Genomic DNA, 18,855 nt, shown 5'->3' on the forward strand with positions numbered 1-18,855 from the left:
GACTCATCAAGTGAACACCCACGTGTATGCCTCCTTACACGCCTTCTTTTACGCCCATGTGTTCTTATCTCTCTCTTTTCACTTGCTCCGCCTGGAGTGTTCCGCCTTCTCTATTCATTGCAATTGTATGGTTTTACTATATATAATGTGTGATGTTAATAAACGTTAGATATCCCTTCCTGAACCTTAGTGGTGATGGAACCCGATTCTCCCCTGGCTCGAGCCATTGAAATAAAGCCCTTTTGACTCGGACACCACGGACTCTGCCTCTCATTTTATGAGCTATCCTTATTCTTTATTAATGTATAGAAACTATGTCCGGGTAATATTTTATGTACCACAGGCCCCTGAGCCGTAGCTCGCAAAGTAAAGACGGACCCCGCCCTGGGTTCACTTTCCTCTGACCAACGTTCTGCTGAAGCGCCCCTCTGCTGTTAAGTGAACAGCTGCGGCGCGTACTGCGGCTGGGTACGTCTCGTACCTGTGGATCGTACCACCGTTCGCACCGCAGTCAGCCGCTCCTCCTCCATGTTCGACGCGTACGCTGCATCTAGAGCCTGCCCCCACAACACATCGCTAACCCGAGCGCACCGTGACTACCAAGCCCCTCGAGCCGTAGCTCACATCGCACCAGGGAGGCACCGCGACGTGGGACGACTGACCTCTGCACCGCCCGCCTCGAACTCTCAAGCCTTCAAGGTACTGTGCCACGTATCTTCATGTGCGCAGTGCCCCGGACTGAAGTGTCCGCGAGGCGCACATCATCTTCAAAGCCTTTGTTCGTCACCGCGGTACGAGTCGCACAGGAGTGCTACGACTCGTACCCCTTGTGTACACCGGCCGCGCCGAAAGCATCATACCGTGAGGCACGTGAGACTTAGCGAGGCCTTTCTCTGTAAGCCGCATGAAGCGTACAGGAGCGCTACGAAGCGCACAGCCTTGACAAACATTGCAACAAAGACCTGAATATTGCCCTGAGTATTGGAGAACCTTTTTAAAAGTTATTGGAACCTTTTTGAAAGGTATTGGAACCTTTCTAGTGCTATTGAAACTTGTACTTAAGCCTACTTAAAACCTGCATATAAAAGAAGTATATTTTTACAGAAAACTAGCCTTGTGTCTCTTTGTGGTGTGTCAAGTGATTGCTATGTGCATCATTACAAATGCTTAACGATACATGCTCTGGGGTTTAGCCTTGTCTGCTCGCGCAACGCCGCCTAGAGGGTGAGCAGGGGTTATTTCTAGTAGTCCTTTGCCCTGACTAGAGGAGAGGGTCCTTGCTTGTCACAAGTGCATACCTGTGGAAACAGAGACCCCCAATTCTAACAGCGACATTTATTTTTTTAAATGCGTTTTGTGAACAAAGGGGATGTCCCCTGCCTCCCATGGCTCAGATATTAAAATGCACACAAGTAAAGATCGTTACGGCAAGCAAATGAGCTCCGTGTCGCAGAGGGAGAGGCTGCTGCATCAGGATAAAGGATGTTTGTGTAACACCTCATATGAGAGCCAGGGACCAAAACGAAAACAAGGGTAAAAAAACAGACGGTGTACAATTGTAGTTGTGCGATCCATTTAGATGCACAAATTACATTTAAGCAGAGGCGTATGGAAGTCTTTGTATCTAAAATAAGGGTTTCCACTGCACCTACGTGGCAATTATCCATTTGAGAGGAATCACAACATGCATACAGACCGGTTCATTGCATGTAGGTGATTCCTCTCTGAATTTAGCAGCAAAAGTGAATTACTCAGTTTAAAGTGGCATTACCCCCTCATGGGTCCTCCTCATCCCAGTCCTTACGGATATGTGATGATACAACGCAATCATTTAGATCGCGGTACTTTACATTGCGGTTATTACAACGCAAGTCGTTACAACGACTTGCGCTAGAGGCGCTGAACTTAGGAATAGTATGATTTACTATTCCAACTCCAGTGTGTGTAACACTAGGGAAGGTGTTGGAATAGTAAATCATACTATTCCTTAGTGCAGAGCGCCATCCTGCGCAAGTCGTTGTAACGACTTGCGTAGTAATGACCGCGATGTAAATGTATTGCGGTGTAACGACCGCGTTGCTCCGACCGCGATCAGAATGCTGGTGCTCCATGTCTCCTGTTGCTGTTTCCAGTGGTTGCAGGTCATGTTGCGGTGCCATGAGTTTTTGTAAATCTTTTTGATGCAGGTATTAAAATTGCTGCTTATTCTGACTTTGTTGTTTGTGTCTGCGCAGCCGTACAGGTGCCACAGTCGACCGCACTCTTGCTCCTGGGTAAGGACGCACCTCGGGCATGCTCTGAGCTGGGGCGGGGAGATCTTCCAGCAGCGTTCAGCTCCTGCTGTGTTTATTTTTGCTGGGTCTGGGTTTTACCCATGGTTCCTTATTGCTTTTGTCTGGTTTCTGCTTCCACCCTCCTTGTGGCTCTTCTAGCATCTGGTATGCTCAGACGTGAGTCCCGTGCTCTCCATGCCACTGGAATCAAGCTATCCAGCCTGATGAGGGCTGAAAGCCCGAAACCGGTCCTTGGATGCTTGTTTCCAGTACAAAGAGGACATGGCCTGGCAGTTCAGGCTGGACTGTTCCCATGGGGCGAAGGATCAAGACTGATTTGCATATGGCCATGTCTGAACTGGGGTGGCATGGTGAGCAAAAAATCGATGGATTTAGGCCCGGATCTCTGTACTGGGGTGAATGTATGACATTGTTCTGCATTCTGTCCATCTACTGTTGTTTTTGCATACTTCTAGTAGTGGTGGCATTGATGGCCTTGTTCCAGGATTTGGGTTACATGTTGGATCTGGCTTTTTCCCATCTGGTTCATGTTCTAATCTTCAGTTTCTCGAAGACCTGTTTGGCGCTTTGCAGGGGGCTGTTTTCTCCCTCAGGCTCAGTTCTCTTTCCTTTTGACTCTTCTGCGAGTCCTGCTGGGTCACCCTTCTGCACCGGTTTGGTGTTGGTGGCTGTTTCCACAGCTGTGTTTCCATGAGCTCGCCTGAGCCTCGGGTACACGGTGATTCTTCTGTTGGCTCGTTGGGACCCTTCCCTTACAGGTTGCATGGCTCTGGTTCCTCTCTCCCCTGTTCTGGTTCCTACTTTGGTATGGTGGCTTTGCTCTCCTACCCTGGTGTGGGGGTGTGTTTTCTGCTTCCTTTTTCTTCCCTTGTTGCCCTCTGATGCCTATCCTTGGGTTTGAGGGCCGCGTTGGTGGCTGGCAAGTCTGTTGGTTTGTCCCGACAATCGGGTGGCTTGTTGTTACGTGCGCCTTCTTGCGGAGTCCTGGTACGCAGGTGTAATCTCGTCTGTTATGGGCTGGTTACGTTCGGAAGCATCTGAATTTCATAAGGACGGATTGGGTCGCTTACTCCCGTCCTCTGTTGTGTGCCGTCTGTCTGTTCTTCTGTTATGGGACCTTTGTCTTTGGATCTGGACTCTCTGAGTTGGTCTTTTCGCTTCCCCTCATGGTGCTCTTCACCCCCGGTTTTGTTCCGAGGTGGTCTGTCCTCTGGCTTGGTGGTAGCTCCCACGTTTCCTTGGCCTTCGGGCATCCTGTGTGCCGTCTCTCCTATTATCTCTTCCCAGGGGTGCTGCAGAGGATTTGGGGGGTGCAGGTGTCTGTGCTGTTGGTTGCTCCTTTTTGGCCCTGCTGCCTTTGGTTTCCGCTCCTGCTGCAGGGGAAGCGGGTTTGGCCGGCTTCCCTTGACTCCGCTTTTGTGTCCGCACCTGTCTTTGCCCTATCTTTGTCACCTGTATCTGACGGCCTGGCTCTTGAGTGGCTGTTTTTGGCGTCTTTGGACTGTTCTTCTGTGGTGTCCTGGGGCATTCCATTGTCACGCCGGCCTTCCACACTTCAGGACTGTGGTGCTCGTTGAGGCTCTTTTATCTCTTGCTGCTCTTCTCTTGGCCTGGATCCATGGTTGATGTTCCGGCTTCTATTCTTGTCTTTCTCCAAGATGGGATTTTGTTGCACTTTTCCCCTTCCGCCTTGTCTGCTCGTTGGGCTGTGGTTCAGGCTTGTCGGGGTCTCGGGCCTCTTTGGAAGTTGATACTCCTTGAGTGAGTCGGATTCAGTGTTTTCGGCTTCCACATCGGATCTCTCCTTTGTTTCTTCGCACCCTTCGGTTTTTCTTCCACAGTGCCTTTGGGTTTTGTCTTTCTCCTGCCCTGTTTGTCTCCTGTGGGAGTGTGGCTCGGGGTTGGTTGGTTTCTCTTTCAGCCTTTTCTCGCTATGTGCGTATAGAGGTCTGGCTATCTTGTGGGTCCGTGGGTCTGCCTCCTCCGTCTCGGGTGCACAGTCGTTCGACACGTTCTGTGTCCACTTCCTGGACTGAGATGGCTGGGGTCTCTATCCTGGAGATTTGTACGGTGCCTGTTTGGCAGTCCCATCACACGTTTGTTCTGCATTTTCCCCTTGATGTTTTACATGCCTCTGTTGGCAGTTTTGCTGTTGCTGTTTTGAACGCTGCTGTTCATGAATCATTAAGTATGGGTGAATTTTGCGGATCTGCGTTCCGCGAATTAGCGTGAAATCGCAAAAAAATCCGCAAATTCGTGGATTTTCCAGCAAACTCGCAGATTTTTTTGCGATTTGCACTCTACTCAACTGGAGTACTTTCTACTGGCTACTCAGTAAATACTACTTCATTGGGTAAATGTATAGTGCTTTTCCTACACTGCAGCTGCGTAAAGGGCCAAAAGATTTGTCTCCACTGACCATGTGTGCCTGTAACTTTGCCACCGCGCCAAAAGGCGCCAAGGTCCCTTGAGTGAGCTGTCCATCATAGTTGGGAAAGGGCGGGAAGACGTTTGACACCGCTAGTGTGTGGTGCGGGGCTTCTATGCGTGTTCAAATGCCTCTTGTGTATAAAGGGTCAGAGAGCGAGCAGGGCAGCAGGTGAGGAGAAAGCAGCCTCCTGTTCACAGGAACTACACTGGGATTGCGCTCGAGAAACTCATGGATTCAAAGACCTCCCTCGAGTATTACAGCTAATTTTCGATGGCAGATATGAGGTTAAAGTACACTTGCCCAGCATCGACCGTGCTCACTAATGTTTTGGGCTGATTAAAACGTTACTGAATTTGAGCTTCAACTCGGGCACCTGCTTTATTTATATCTGTAAGTGCTTCCTGTTGAGGTTTAATTTTTGGCCCACATGAAGCATTTACAGAGTTAAGGCAGGTGCCCGAGTTGAAGCTAACTTTGTAACCCTTTTAGAATGGCGCCGGCAAGCTGCCAGAGTTGAAGTTGCACCTTGCTAGTTGCAAGTTGCTCCAAGATCATCTGTGGCGTACCCCAAGGTTCCTCGCTCAGCCCCACCCTCTTCAATGTATACATGAGCCCCCTCGCAGCCATCGCTCGCAACCACAACCTCAACATCATCTCCTATGCTGACGACACCAAGCTGATCCTCTCCCTCACCAAAGACCCCGCCACCGCCAAAACCAGCCTCCAGGAAGGAATGAAAGACGTTGCTGAATGGATGAAGCTCAGCCATCTGAAACTGAACTCAGACAAGACGGAGGTCCTGATCCTCGGACCAACCCCCTCCGCCTGGGACTACTCCTGGTGGCCCTCTGCCCTGGGTTCCGCCCCCAAGCCCACGGACCACGCACGCCACATGGGCTTCATCCTTGACTCCTCCTTCACCATGACCAAGCAAGTCAATGCAGTCTCATCCTCATGCTTTAACACCCTCCACATGCTCCGAAAGATCTTCCGCTGGATCCCCACCGAAACCAGAAAGGCGGCCACTGAGGCCCTCGTCACCAGCCGGCTGGACTACGGGAACGCTCTCTACGCTGGAACCACAGCCATACTACAGAAAAGACTCCAGTGCATACAGAACGCATCTGCACAACTCATCCTGGACATCCCACGTCACTCCCACATCTCCACTCACCTGAGAGACCTGCAATGGCTCCTCGTCAGCAAAAGGATCACGTTCAGGCTCCTCACCCACGCACACAAAGCTCTCCACGCCAGGGGCCCTGAATACCTCAACAACCGCCTTACATTCTACTCGCCACCCCGCCAGCTCCGCTCCGCCAGCCTCGCCCTCGCCACCATCCCACGGATTCGCAGAACCACCACCGGAGGAAGATCCTTCTCCTACCTGGCCGCCAAGACATGGAACTCCCTCCCCACCCACCTACAACTGACCCAGGACCACCTCTCCTTCACGAAGCTCCTCAAAACCTGGCTCTTTGAGCAGTAGCAGCCACCCCCTCAGCGCCTTAAGATCCGCTCAGGTGAGTAGCGCGCTCTACAAATTTCTTGATTGATTGATTGAACTTCTACTCTGGCAGCTTGCCGGCGCCATTCTAAAATGGTTACAAAGTTAGCTTCAACTCGAGCACCTGCCTTAACTGTAAGTGCTTGCTGTGGGCCAAAACAAAAATCCGCCCACGAGCGGATTTGCGGATCTTTCGGCAATTTCGCGAGATTCGCGGATCGCGAAATTGCCGAAAATCCGCAAATTTCACGAACGGAACGGATTTTTGGCCCACAGTTATTAATCATTTGTTTGAGTACATTTTGTAATTTTGCATGGATCCCTGGTGTCCTGCGTTTTTTTAGGTCTTGCCTGTCGATGCGCATGCGCATCGAGCAAGCGAGAGTATTGGGACTTATCCACTCTTTCCCCAACTTACAAGGAATCGTGGCGATTCCTTGCAGTGCCCGTGACTTTTAAGCTCAATGCGCATGCGCATTGAGCTTAAAAGCGCGTGCACATCAGTTCCCTCAGCCGCACTCCGCCCCCTCCCCTTCCCGCCGTGTCGCATTTCTCCTCCCCCTCCCCTCTCTTCCCTCCGTCTCGTTTGTTTAATTTAACCCGCTCCGCCCCCTCCCCTTCCCGCCGTGTCGCATTTCTCCTCCCCCCTCCCCTCTCTATTGTGTGTGTTCATCTAGCGCAATGTGCTTCCGGTGCATAGCTCAGCCAGCGTTTCCAGGGAACTTTTGTTAAAACCCTAACAGGTTAAGGACTGCCCCCCCCCCCCCCTAGACGTCCTTGGTACATGCTGTAAAGGCGCAGGACGCCCGATATCAATCATAAAACATCCACTCGGTATCAGTGCCAGTGCAGGCGCACACCATATAATATATTTTAATCTCGTGTCTGAGCGCACAGTAAACATATGCTTTTATAGTTGCCATCACCTCAGTGTATGCAAGCGACTAAACTGTCCGCCTTTCAAAGTATAGAAGGGGCAGAGGCGCGTATTGCATCCCAGCGGGAAGCGCTGCTCAATTGACACACCGGACCACCAGAAATTTTGACAAAATGTCCGAGCCAGGGACAATCTGAGGGTAACGTGCATTGTTAACCAGCGTTCTCCTTTCAGCCTGTAGCATTGCTAGCTTTTTGTATCCTATTCCGATTTAGAGGCAGAAGTATTTTCAATGACGGCGCACTTAACAAGATTAGATCGTAGTATGTACATACACTGTCGAAGGCAAACTGGGTGCTCACAGTAAATGAAATACGTTAGATGCCCCTTTAAATAAGTTCACAGCAAGTTTGGCCCTACATGCCTCGCATTTTCTCAATTGGAATAGTTGCCTTTACTTCCTTGTATAAGTATACTGTATACTGAGGTGATGTCCCTTTCCACAGGCCTTAACATATGGTTGCCTTTCAGGTTAGAATGATAGAGAGCGGAGCGAAGACACCCCAAAACAAGGATAGTATGATTTTTTGGGTGTATTATTATTAGGGTGCCAACAACGAGAACTGTTCATAAGCCAAACAACTTAAATCCATAGGGAACTTCAAATATGAATCGAATGTTCACGTCAATTTGGAGCATCCTGCTTTCCCATTTGATAACGGTATGCAGCATCAGGCTGGTTGACATTTTGCTTTCGTTATGTAGACATCTGTGGGGCTGGGGCAGCCGTCGGAATTATAGCGCAAGGGTAGACAAATAATGCAGCATATTATGCGATAAACTAAAGGACTAACTTTAGCGCAATATGCCCTGGCACGTTTCTCTAACTATTTTAACGCATATGGGCGTTTATAAAATAGCGACCCAGATGCTGTATACAATGTTTCTTAAGAAAGCTAGCACTATGAGCATTAGGTGATGAGTGTATAGTTACCGGCCAATCGTTGCTTATGGCTCGATTAAGAGTTGGGTGGAAATAGATCAACAGTTTCTAGTGGACCCTCCCTCACCCTCACCCTCCCTCACCCTCACTCACCCTCACCCTCACTCACCCTCACTCACCCTCAACCCCTCACCCTCACTCACCCTCACCATCACTCACCCTCACCCTCACTCACCCTCACTCACCCTCAACCCCTCACCCTCACTCACCCTCAACCCCTCACCCTCACTCACCCTCAACCCCCCACTCACCCTCACCCTCACTCACCCTCAACCCCTCACCCTCACTCACCCTCAACCCCTCACTCACCCTCAACCCCTCCCCCTCAACCCCTCACCCTCACTCACCCTCACTCACCCTCACTCACCCTCACTCACTCACCCTCAACCCCTCACCCTCACCCTCAACCCCTCACCCCCTCACTCGCCCTCACCCTCACTCACCCTCAACCCCTCACCCTCAACCCCTCAACCCCTCACCCTCAACCCCTCACCCTCACTCGCCCTCACCCTCACTCACCCTCAACCCCTCACCCTCAACCCCTCACCCACCCTCAACCCCTCCCCCTCAACCCCTCACCCTCACTCACCCTCAACCCCTCACCCTCACTCACCCTCAACCCCTCACCCTCACTCACTCACCCTCAACCCCTCACCCTCAACCCCTCACCCTCACTCACCCTCAACCCCTCCCCCTCAACCCCTCACCCTCACTCACCCTCACTCACTCACCCTCAACCCCTCACCCTCACCCTCAACCCCTCACCCCCTCACCCTCACTCGCCCTCACTCACCCTCAACCCCTCACCCTCAACCCTCAACCCCTCACCCTCAACCCCTCACCCTCACTCGCCCTCACCCTCACTCGCCCTCAACCCCTCACCCTCAACCCCTCACCCACCCTCAACCCCTCCCCCTCAACCCCTCACCCTCACTCACCCTCAACCCCTCACCCTCACTCACCCTCAACCCCTCACCCTCACTCACTCACCCTCAACCCCTCACCCTCAACCCCTCACCCACAACCCCTCACCCTCAACCCCTCACCCTCAACCCCTCACTCACTCACCCTCAACCCCTCACCCTCAACCCCTCACCCTCAACCCCTCACTCACACTCACCCTCACTCACCCTCACTCACCCTCACTCACCCACCCTCACTCACCCTCACTCACCCTCACTCACCCTCACTCACCCTCAACCCCCCACTCACCCTCACTCATCCTCACTCACCCTCAACCCCTCACCCTCACCCTCACCCACCCTCAACCCCTCACCCTAACTCACACTCACCCTCACTCACCCTCACCCTCACTCACCCTCACTCACCCTCACTCTCACTCACCCTCAACCCCTCACTCACCCTCACTCACCCTCACTCACCCTCACCCACCCTCACCCTCACTCACCCTCAACCCCTCACCCTCACACAGTGCAATAGGTCTCGGAGCATTTGAGTTAGAGCTTTTAGAATTGTTTATGGCTTTTTTTATTTGTAATTCTTTAGCATTGGCTACAGGAAACAAAAATGCTAAAGATTTACAAAAAAAAACCATAAACAATTCTAAAAGCACTAACTCTAATGCTGCGAGACCTATTGCATTTCCAATGCTTGTCTTCCTTGTTCTCTGCTTGTGAGCTCCTCACGTAGTAAGGACTGGAACAGGGAGGACTCATCAGGGTGTAATGTCTTGTTACTTACGGGTAAGCTTCATTACCCTGATTAGGGTCCTCCATGTCCCAGTCCTCTTCCCTCCCTCTTCCCTCCCTCTCGCTGTGTCTGAGTCTGGGACTTGTTGATAACAGGCATGGCGGTGGGTGGGAGGAGCTTACATGACCTTTGATTTTTGTATTTTTTTCAGCGTTTTGATTGGCTGGCTGGAGGCAGGACTTTGTAATGACTGGGGCGAGGAGGACCCTAATCGGGGTAATGCAATCAATGCAATTGCAAAGTCTGTTGGACCCTGGCGCCATCACTGAAGCAGGCGTCCTGGGCATGCTGTGTCCATTAACTAAGTAAATAATTCTTGTCGCTACTAATGAAAGCTCCCGAGTTAGGACACCTGGAAAAAGGCCGGTCCTGATGGGAGCTAACAACAGGAGACAGGGAGGAAACTAAGGAGGGACTAATAGGCCTATTGACAAACCAGAAGCCAACATTTACAAAGGACAGTCACAAAAGCCAATACGAAATAGGGTTGGAGAGTGGATGCAGCTTAAACAAATGCCTCAGTACAGCATGTTTCGAAGAGACAGTGCAAGCGCTGCCTAGGTGAGACCTAAAGACGAATTCTGGACGGAGCTTTCAAAATTCAGTAGATATATTTAGGACGGAAAGGTTCATTTGATCGGCTCCTCTGCGGAGGGTGCACGTCTAAAGTCGAGGGCATAAGAGGTACCGATCTAAACAGGTTTATGTTCTTTGGTTTGTGTCCCCAATAGGAGTATAGTCCAGACATTCAGATCCAGGACAAAACTATCAATCACAAACACTAACCATGACTGATTGATTAATTGATTGATTGATTGATGGATACACTCCAAGCAGAAGCTCGCAGGGCCCCTCAGGGATGGGTGTCAGAGTTCTACCTCTGCCCCATGAATGACCGAGGCCGGACTGGTCAGTTGGGTGAGTGGGTAATCACTGGGTGGACCGAGCCCCCGGAGGCCGGAGCCCCAGGAGGCTGGAGCCGCAGGAGGCTAGAGCCACAGGAGACAGAAGCCCCAAGAGGCAGGAGTCCCGGGAGGCAGGAGCCCCAGGAGGGAGGAGACCCAGGAGGCTGAAGGCAGGAGCCCCAGGAGGCAGGAGCCCCAGGAGGCTGGAGCCCCAGGAGGCAGGAGCCCCAGGAGGCATGAGGCACAGGAGACAGGAGCCCCAGGAGGCAGGAGACCCAGGAGGCTGAAGGCAGGAGCCCCAGGAGGCAGGAGCCCTAGGAGGCAGGAACCCCAGGAGGCAGGAACCCCAGGAGGCATGAGGCACAGGAGACAGGAGCCCCAGGAGGCAGGAACCCCAGGAGGCAGGAGGCACAGGAGACGGGAGTCCCAGGAGGCAGGAGCCCCAGGAGGCTGGAGCCCCAGGAGGCAGGAGCCCCAGGAGGCAGGAGCCCCAGGAGGCTGGAGCCCCAGGAGGCAAGAGCCCCAGGAGAAAGGAGCCCCAGGAGGCTGGAGCCCCAGGAGGCAGGAGCCCCAGGAGGCAGGTGCCCCAAGAGGGAGGAGCCCCAGGAGGCAGGAGCCCCGGGAGGCTGGAGCCCCGGGAGGCTGGAGCCCCAGGAGGCTGGAGGTAGGAGCCCCAGGAGGCACGAGCCCCAGGAGGCACGAGCCCCAGGAGGCAGGAGCACCAGGAGACAGGAGCCGCAGGAGGCTGGAGCCGCAGGAGGCTGGAGCCCCAGGAGGCTGGAGCCCCGGGACCCTGGAGCTACAGGAGACCAGTGCTCCAGAATGTCAGAGGCCAGGGAGGGTTGAGCCCCTGGAGATTCGAGCGCCGGGAGGCTAGAGCCCCTGAAGGCTGGAGCGACAGGACACAGGAGTCCCATAGGCTCGAACCCCGGGATGCCGGAAGCCCCTGGGAGGCCACATCCCCAGGAGGGTCCTACAGGAGTGGTGGTGCACTTATATGAAGAGTTGCTCCTGTTTTTAGCTGGTTCTAGCGTGCATTGACAGGTCCGCACATGGGGCTGAATTTATCATTTTTTCCAGGGCAGTTTGAAGTTCCTATTCTGGCCTGTGAGGGACTGTATATACACAAACAAAGGAAGAGTGTCCGTCAGTAAGGCGTAAATGTGATCGAGATAGCACGTATAGATATGAGGCCAGCTGTAGTTGGTCAGAAGGCTGGACTAACTTTCAAGAAAAAACTCATTATTTTTTCAGGAAACCCTCACTCACCCTAGTGGTGACATGCTTCATCATCGGGTCCACTCGGGAGATCGAGTACCTCCCGAGTGTGCTACGACGCCAGGAGACTGCGGAGCAGGTTGTTGTGAGAGTGAATAAGTGAAAAAAAGTGTAGTTAAAAATGTCAACGGTTGTCCCAAAAAATCATTTATTCGCTGGTCAACTTGACATATTAAAATTAAGAGCTATGTGCAGGGAAACTATCCACAAGAAATACAGGTGTTTCCCTGTTAGGGAAAGGTCAACATGTTTCTGCCCTTTAAGTGTATGAGTTTACAGGGCTTTCGTCAGGACCAGTAAGTGGGTGTTACCTCAACAGGTATAGGCGCGCTAAGGCCTACCCTGCTGTAGGTAGTGAAAGTTAAAACAGTGGCACTATGTGTAAAAATAGGTGCGTGAAAAGGACTGGGCCAGAAGCCTTTCTTGGGGGCATATTATCAAGAAACTGAGTTAAAATTATCGCCGCTTTAGCGGCAGGAAACTGCCAGAGACAAATACACAACCGCAACCAGCAGCCCCCAGACCTCTACAGAGACACATGCACAACCACCCTCCTGCTGAGCCCCCACCATCCTGCCTGAACCCTCAACCTCCTGAGCCCCCACCCTCCTGCCGTAGCCCCCCCCCTCCTACCTGAGCCCCCACCCTCCTGAGCCCCCACCCTCCTGAACCCCCACCCTCCTGCCTTAGCTACTTCTTCCCATGTCATGTGTCAGGAGCTCGGAGACTTCCTCCTGGACATCCTGACTGCCAGTGAGGCCTCTGGTTGGAGAGAGAGCTCTCACCCATCGAGGGAGGTCTCTGGATGGGGAGAGAGCTCTCACCCATCAAGAGAGGTCTCTGGTTGGAGAGAGAGCTCTCACCCATCGAGGGAGGTCTCAGGATGGAGAGAGAGCTCTCACCCATCGAGGGAGGTCTCAGGATGGAGAGAGAGCTCTCACCCATCGAGGGAGGTCTCTGGATGGAGAGAGAGCTCTCACCCATCGAGGGAGGTCTCAGGATGGAGAGAGAGCTCTCACCCATCGAAGGAGGTCTCTGGATGGAGAGAGAGCTCTCACCCATCGAGGGAGGTCTCCGAATGGGGAGAGAGCTCTCACCCATCGAGGGAGGTCTCTGGTTGGAGAGAGAGCTCTCACCCATCGAGGGAGGTCTCAGGATGGAGAGAGAGCTCTCACCCATCGAGGGAGGTCTCAGGATGGAGAGAGAGCTCTCACCCATCGAGGGAGGTCTCAGGATGGGGAGGGAGCTCTCACCCATCGAGGGATGTCTCTGGATGGGGAGAGAGCTCTCACCCATCGAGGGAACCTGTCTCTGGATGGAGAGAGAGCTCTCACCCATCGAGGGAACCTGTCTCTGGATGGGGAGAGAGCTCTCACCCATCGAGGGAACCTGTCTCTGGATGGGGAGAGAGCTCTCACCCATCGAGGGAACCTGTCTCTGGATGGGGAGGGAGCTCCCACCCATCGAGGGAGGGCCTGGGTGGGGAGAGAGCTCTCACCCATCGAGGGAGGTCTCTGGATGGAGAGAGAGCTCTCAACCATCGAGGGAACCTGTCTCTGGATGAGGAGAGAGCTCACACCCATCGAGGGATGTCTCTGGATGGGGAGAGAGCTCTCACCCATCGAGGGAACCTGTCTCTGGATGGAGAGAGAGCTCTCACCCATCGAGGGAACCTGTCTCTGGATGGGGAGAGAGCTCTCACCCATCGAGGGAACCTGTCTCTGGATGGGGAGAGAGCTCTCACCCATTGAGAGAGGTCTCCGAATGGGGAGAGAGCTCTCACCCATCGAGGGAGGTCTCTGGGTGGGGAGAGAGCTCTCACCCATCAAGGGAGGTCTCTGGATGGGGAGAGAGCTCTCACCCATCGAGGGAGGTCTCTGGATGGGGAGAGAGCTCTCACTTATCGAGGGAGGTCTCTGGGTGGGGAGAGAGCTCTCACCCATCGAGAGAGGTGTCTGGATGGGGAGAGAGCTCTCACCCATCGAGGGAGGTCTCTGGATGGGGAGAGAGCTCCCACCCATCGAGGGAGGTCTCTGGATGGGGAGAGAGCTCTCATCCATCGAGGGAGGTCTTTGGGTGGGGAGAGAGCTCTCACCCATCGAGGGAGGTGTCTGGATGGGGAGAGAGCTCTCACCCATCGAGGGAGGTCTCTAGATGGGGAGAGAGCTCCCACCCATCGAGGGAGGTCTCTAGATGGGGAGAGAGCTCCCACCTATCGAGGGAGGTCTCTGGATGGAGAGAGAGCTCTTACCCATCGAGGGAGGTCTTTTATTTATTTATTTATTTATTTGCATACTTATAACGCGCTGGGAATCGACTCCCTGAGGAGTATCTCCGCGCCTTTGGCAACATCTGAGACCAAGCAGGCTCTATCATAAGTTTAGTAAATGCGTAACCAGAACTAGTAGTTAAACAGAAAAGTTTTTAATTTTTTCCTAAAAGGAAAATGTTCCTTACAGACTATGATGTCGTAAGGAAGATCGTTCCAGAGCTTTGGTCCTGCTACAGACAGAGCCCTTCCTCCTTGTCTGGTCTTCCAGAACCTGGGGACACATAACAACTCTTGATCTCCAGATCTCAGAGCTCTCGAGGGGATATAGGGAACACATTTTTTAGTTAAATAATCAGGACCTTTACCGGTGAGGCATTTATGGATGATGCAGCACGTTTTAACCCCATGGCTGCTCGGCATTTTCCCCTGCTGTGCTGAGAAATCGAAAATCCCCTTTATCATGACGAGCTGGGCTCGGCATGAGCGTGTGAGCGCCCTGCTTCATGACGAGCCCAGCTCGTCATGAGCCTGGAAGGGGTTAAACAACACCCTCTGTTTCACTGTGAGCCAATGCAGTTGATTCAGCAACGGTTTTGAGGGTGTGCGGGCCGGGGCATTCAGAACTAAACGTGCCGCCGTGTTCTGCACGACTTGGAGTCTGGCAATGACCCCCTCATTGGCGGCTAACAGCAAACCATTACAATAATCCAGTCTGCTCAACACGAGCGACTGAACTAGAGTTTTCCTGATGGTATCAGGTAACAGGGGGAATACCATTCGGAGAAGACCAATAACATGGAAACAGGAGCCTACCACTTGATTAGTGTGATGTTTAAGGGCGAGCTCCTGATCCAGTTTGACTCCTAGGTCTTTCACTACCCCTTTGGGCACAGGGACTGGGCCTAGGTCTTGAGGCCACCAGTCAGGAGTCCACAGTCGTTTGGCTTCTCCAAAAAGCATCACCTCAGTCTTTGAGACGTTACACTGAAGGAAGTTTGCTGCCATCCAATGTGCCACTTCTTTCATCCCCCGGGCAAAGGAGTTACGTACTTCAGGAGTCATGGTTTTAAACGGAAAGAGGAGTTGAGTATCGTCTGCATACGATACAGGGATGAACCCGTGGGATCTCATGATGTTAGCAAGGGGCGCCACGTAGATGTTAAAAAGCGTTGGGCTCAAGCAGGAGCCCTGCGGCACCCCCTTAGAGATCTCCACCTCCTCTGACTGGTATGGACCCAGTATGACTCTCTGAGTGCGCTTGGTGAAAAAACTCCTTAACCAGGCCAGCGCCTTGCCTTCCAGACCGATGTCAATTAGTCTGGAGGTCATAATATCATGTGACACAGTGTCAAACGCCGCTGACAGATCTAAAAGCACCAGGATAACGGAGTAACCTTTATCCTGTAGCATATGAAGATCGTCAGCGACGGACAGCAAGGCGGTCTCAGTGCTGTGCCTGGGCCTAAACCCCGATTGGGAGGGATCTAGTCCCCCCGCACTTTCTATATATTTAGATAAGTGCCGGTTTACAAACTTCTCAGTGAGCTTCCCTAGAAAAGGGAGGAGGGAGATAGGTCTCAAGTTTGTCAGATTCTTTCGTAGAGGTCTGACCAAAGCATGCTTCCAGCCTTGGGGAACTTCCCCTGTGCTCAGTGGAAGATTGAGTACTTGCTGAATTCCAGCACCCAGCTCGTCGCTAAGAAGAGACATAACCCGTGCTGGAATAATATCTGAAGGGCACCCACTCTTTGTTTGGGTGATAAGGGTGGTTATCTCCTCCAAAGATATTGGCGGGAAGACTTCAAGCTTACTGGTCGTTTTTTCTGCTGAGCTGAAATGTGGCTGGACCATGCTATCAACAGTTCCCATGTTGTTAGAGGTGGATTTAGTGGCTAAGATCTTAGCATAAATGCCTTCTATTTTTCTGACAAAGAACTGTGAGATGTTATTACAAAGTTCCTGGGACTCAATCCCCTCCGTTTCGCAGACCGAGGGCTTTATAAAGGTTTGCAGAATTTGGTAGAGTACTTTGGGATTTTTACCGGCTGCTGACAATTGGGCTGCGATGTGATGTTTCCGCGCAGCCCGAATAGCTTTATGGTAAATTTTTAATGAGGTCCTATGATTTTCTTTGTCCTCTGCCTTGCGAGTAACTCTCCAACGTTTTTCTGACTTCCTAGCAGTTAGCTTTAACTGTCTAAGATCGTCTGTAAACCAGACTTCTTGTTTTGGGGCAGGCCGTGGTTTATATGTCCTCAAAGGAACAACATGGTTAATGGTCAATGCTAAAGCTTCATTGAATTTGGTTGGAGAGAGAGCTCTCACCCATCGAGGGAGGTCTCTGGATGGGGAGAGAGCTCTCACCCATCGAGGGAGGTCTCTGGGTGGGGAGAGAGCTCTCACCCATAGAGAGAAGGTCTCTGGATGACGAGAGAGCTCTCACCCATCGAGGCAGGTCTCTGGATGGAGAGAGAGCTCTCACCCATCGAGGGAGGTCTCTGGATGGGGAGAGAGCTCTCACCCATCGAGGGAACCTGTCTCTGGATGGGGAGAGAGCTCTCACCCATCGAGGGAGGTCTCTGGGTGGGGAGAGAGCTCTCACCCATCGAGGGAGGTCTCAGGATGGGGAGAGAGCTCTCACCCATCGAGGGAGGTCTCTGGATGGGGAGAGAGCTCTCACCCATCGAGGGAACCTGTCTCTGGATGGGGAGAGAGCTCTCACCCATCGAGGGAGGTCTCTGGGTGGGGAGAGAGCTCTCACCCATCGAGGGAGGTCTCAGGATGGGGAGAGAGCTCTCACCCATCGAGGGAGGTGTCTGGATGGGGAGAGAGCTCTCTCCCATCGAGGAGGTCTCTGGATGAAGAGAGAGAGCTCCCACCCATCGAGGAGGTCTCTGGATGGGGAGAGAGCTCTCACCCATCGAGGGAGGTCTCTGGGTGGGGAGAGAGCTCTCACCCATCGAGGGAGGTCTCTGGATGGGGAGAGAGCTCTCACCCATCGAGGGAGGTCTCTGGATGGGGAGAGAGCTCTCACCCATCGAGGGAACCTGTCTCTCGATGGGGAGAGAGCTCTCACCCATCGAGGGAACCTGTCTCTGGATGGGGAGAGAACTCTCACCCATCGAGGGAACCTGTCTTTGGATGGGGAGAGCGCTCTCACCCATCGAGGGAGGTCTCTGGATGGGGAGAGAGCTCTCACCCATCGAGGGAGGTCTCTGGATGGGGAGGGAGCTCTCACCCATCGAGGGAACCTGTCTCAGGATGGGGAGAGAGCTCTCACCCTTCGAGGGAGGTCTCTGGATGAGGAGAGAGCTCTCACCCATCGAGGGAACCTGTCTCAGGATGGGGAGAGAGCTCTCACCCATCGAGGGAGGTCTCTGGATGGGGAGAGAGCTCTCACCCATCGAGGGAGGTCTCTGGATGGGGAGAGAGCTCTCACCCATCGAGGGAGGTCTCTGGATGGGGAGAGAGCTCTCACCCATCGAGGGAACCTGTCTCTGGATGGGGAGAGAGCTCTCACCCATTGAGAGAACCTGTCTCAGGATGGGGAGAGAGCTCTCACCCATCGAGGGAGGTCTCTAAATGGGGAGAGAGCTCTCACCCATCGAGGGAACCTGTCTCAGGATGGGGAGAGAGCTCTCACCCATCGAGGGAGGTCTCTGGATGGGGAGAGAGCTCTCAACCATCGAGGGAGGTCTCTGGATGGGGAGAGAGCTCTCACCGATCGAGGGAGGTCTCTCTCACCCATCGAGGGAGGTCTCTGGATGGAGAGAGAGCTCTCACCGATCGAGGGAGGTCTCTGGATGGAGAGAGAGCTCCCACCCATCGAGGGAACCTGTCTCTGGATGAGGAGAGAGCTCTCACCCATCGAGGGAGGTCTCAGGTTGGGGAGAGAGCTCTCACCCATCGAGGGAACCTGTCTCTTCAAGCCTGACATGCGGTCCCGAAAAGGGTCAGGCAGCTACTCTTTGGAGAGCTGGCCGGTACCTGCTGGGGTACCTTGGAAGACGTGTACCAGTTTTGGGGTCCCTCCTCCATACATGACTGGCTTCAGTGGAACTAGTTCTGAGGCTGAAATAAGAAAGGCCGCCATGAAAATCCACGTTTGCATCGAAAATCCTATTTGACAGGAACTTTAGGTCTGACATAAAGTCTATGGGGCATATCAACAACAACACGCGATAAGTATCGCTAAAAGCGTTTAGCGCGTTTGTCATTATCACCATCTATCGCCGGATCACATCATCATGTTAGCGGCGTATTTGCAAAGCTTTGCTAACAGGCGATGTGAAATTCAGTGATAGACGGTGAGAATGAGCATTAGCGTGCGAAATCCCACGATAAGGGAACTGCGCTAATGAAAATGTAGATAATAGGGAGATGTGGACTTAACCTTGTGATCCACCTCCCATTATGCAGATTGCTAAGTCGGAAAAAAGGAGACGTTAGATTACAGCGATAACCATGGTTAGCGTGGCTTTTATTATCACTTCGCTTGTCCTGGGCCTGCTTGCAAATACTGCGATATCTGGTTAGCAAGTTCTTTTCTGTTGATTCTATGAAGCAACTCCTACTTTG

At 52.8% G+C, this 18,855-nt stretch overlaps 1 protein-coding gene across 1 annotated transcript in view; it reads right to left on the reverse strand.

Moving 5' to 3' along the window:
* Positions 1–4,344: 4,344 nt before the first annotated feature.
* The window catches only part of LOC147718071 (adenylate kinase isoenzyme 5-like), a 312,172-nt gene continuing 297,661 nt past the window's right edge, over positions 4,345–18,855 (reverse strand). The window contains exon 9 of the mRNA XM_086919902.1: positions 4,345–4,464. Within this exon, the coding sequence (XP_086776028.1) occupies positions 4,345–4,464 (120 nt within the window). The remainder of the gene's footprint in view (positions 4,465–18,855) is intronic.

The sequence above is a fragment of the Lissotriton vulgaris genome, chromosome 5, assembly GCF_964263255.1.
Source record: "Lissotriton vulgaris chromosome 5, aLisVul1.2, whole genome shotgun sequence".
Classification (NCBI taxonomy): Eukaryota; Metazoa; Chordata; class Amphibia; order Caudata; family Salamandridae; genus Lissotriton; species Lissotriton vulgaris.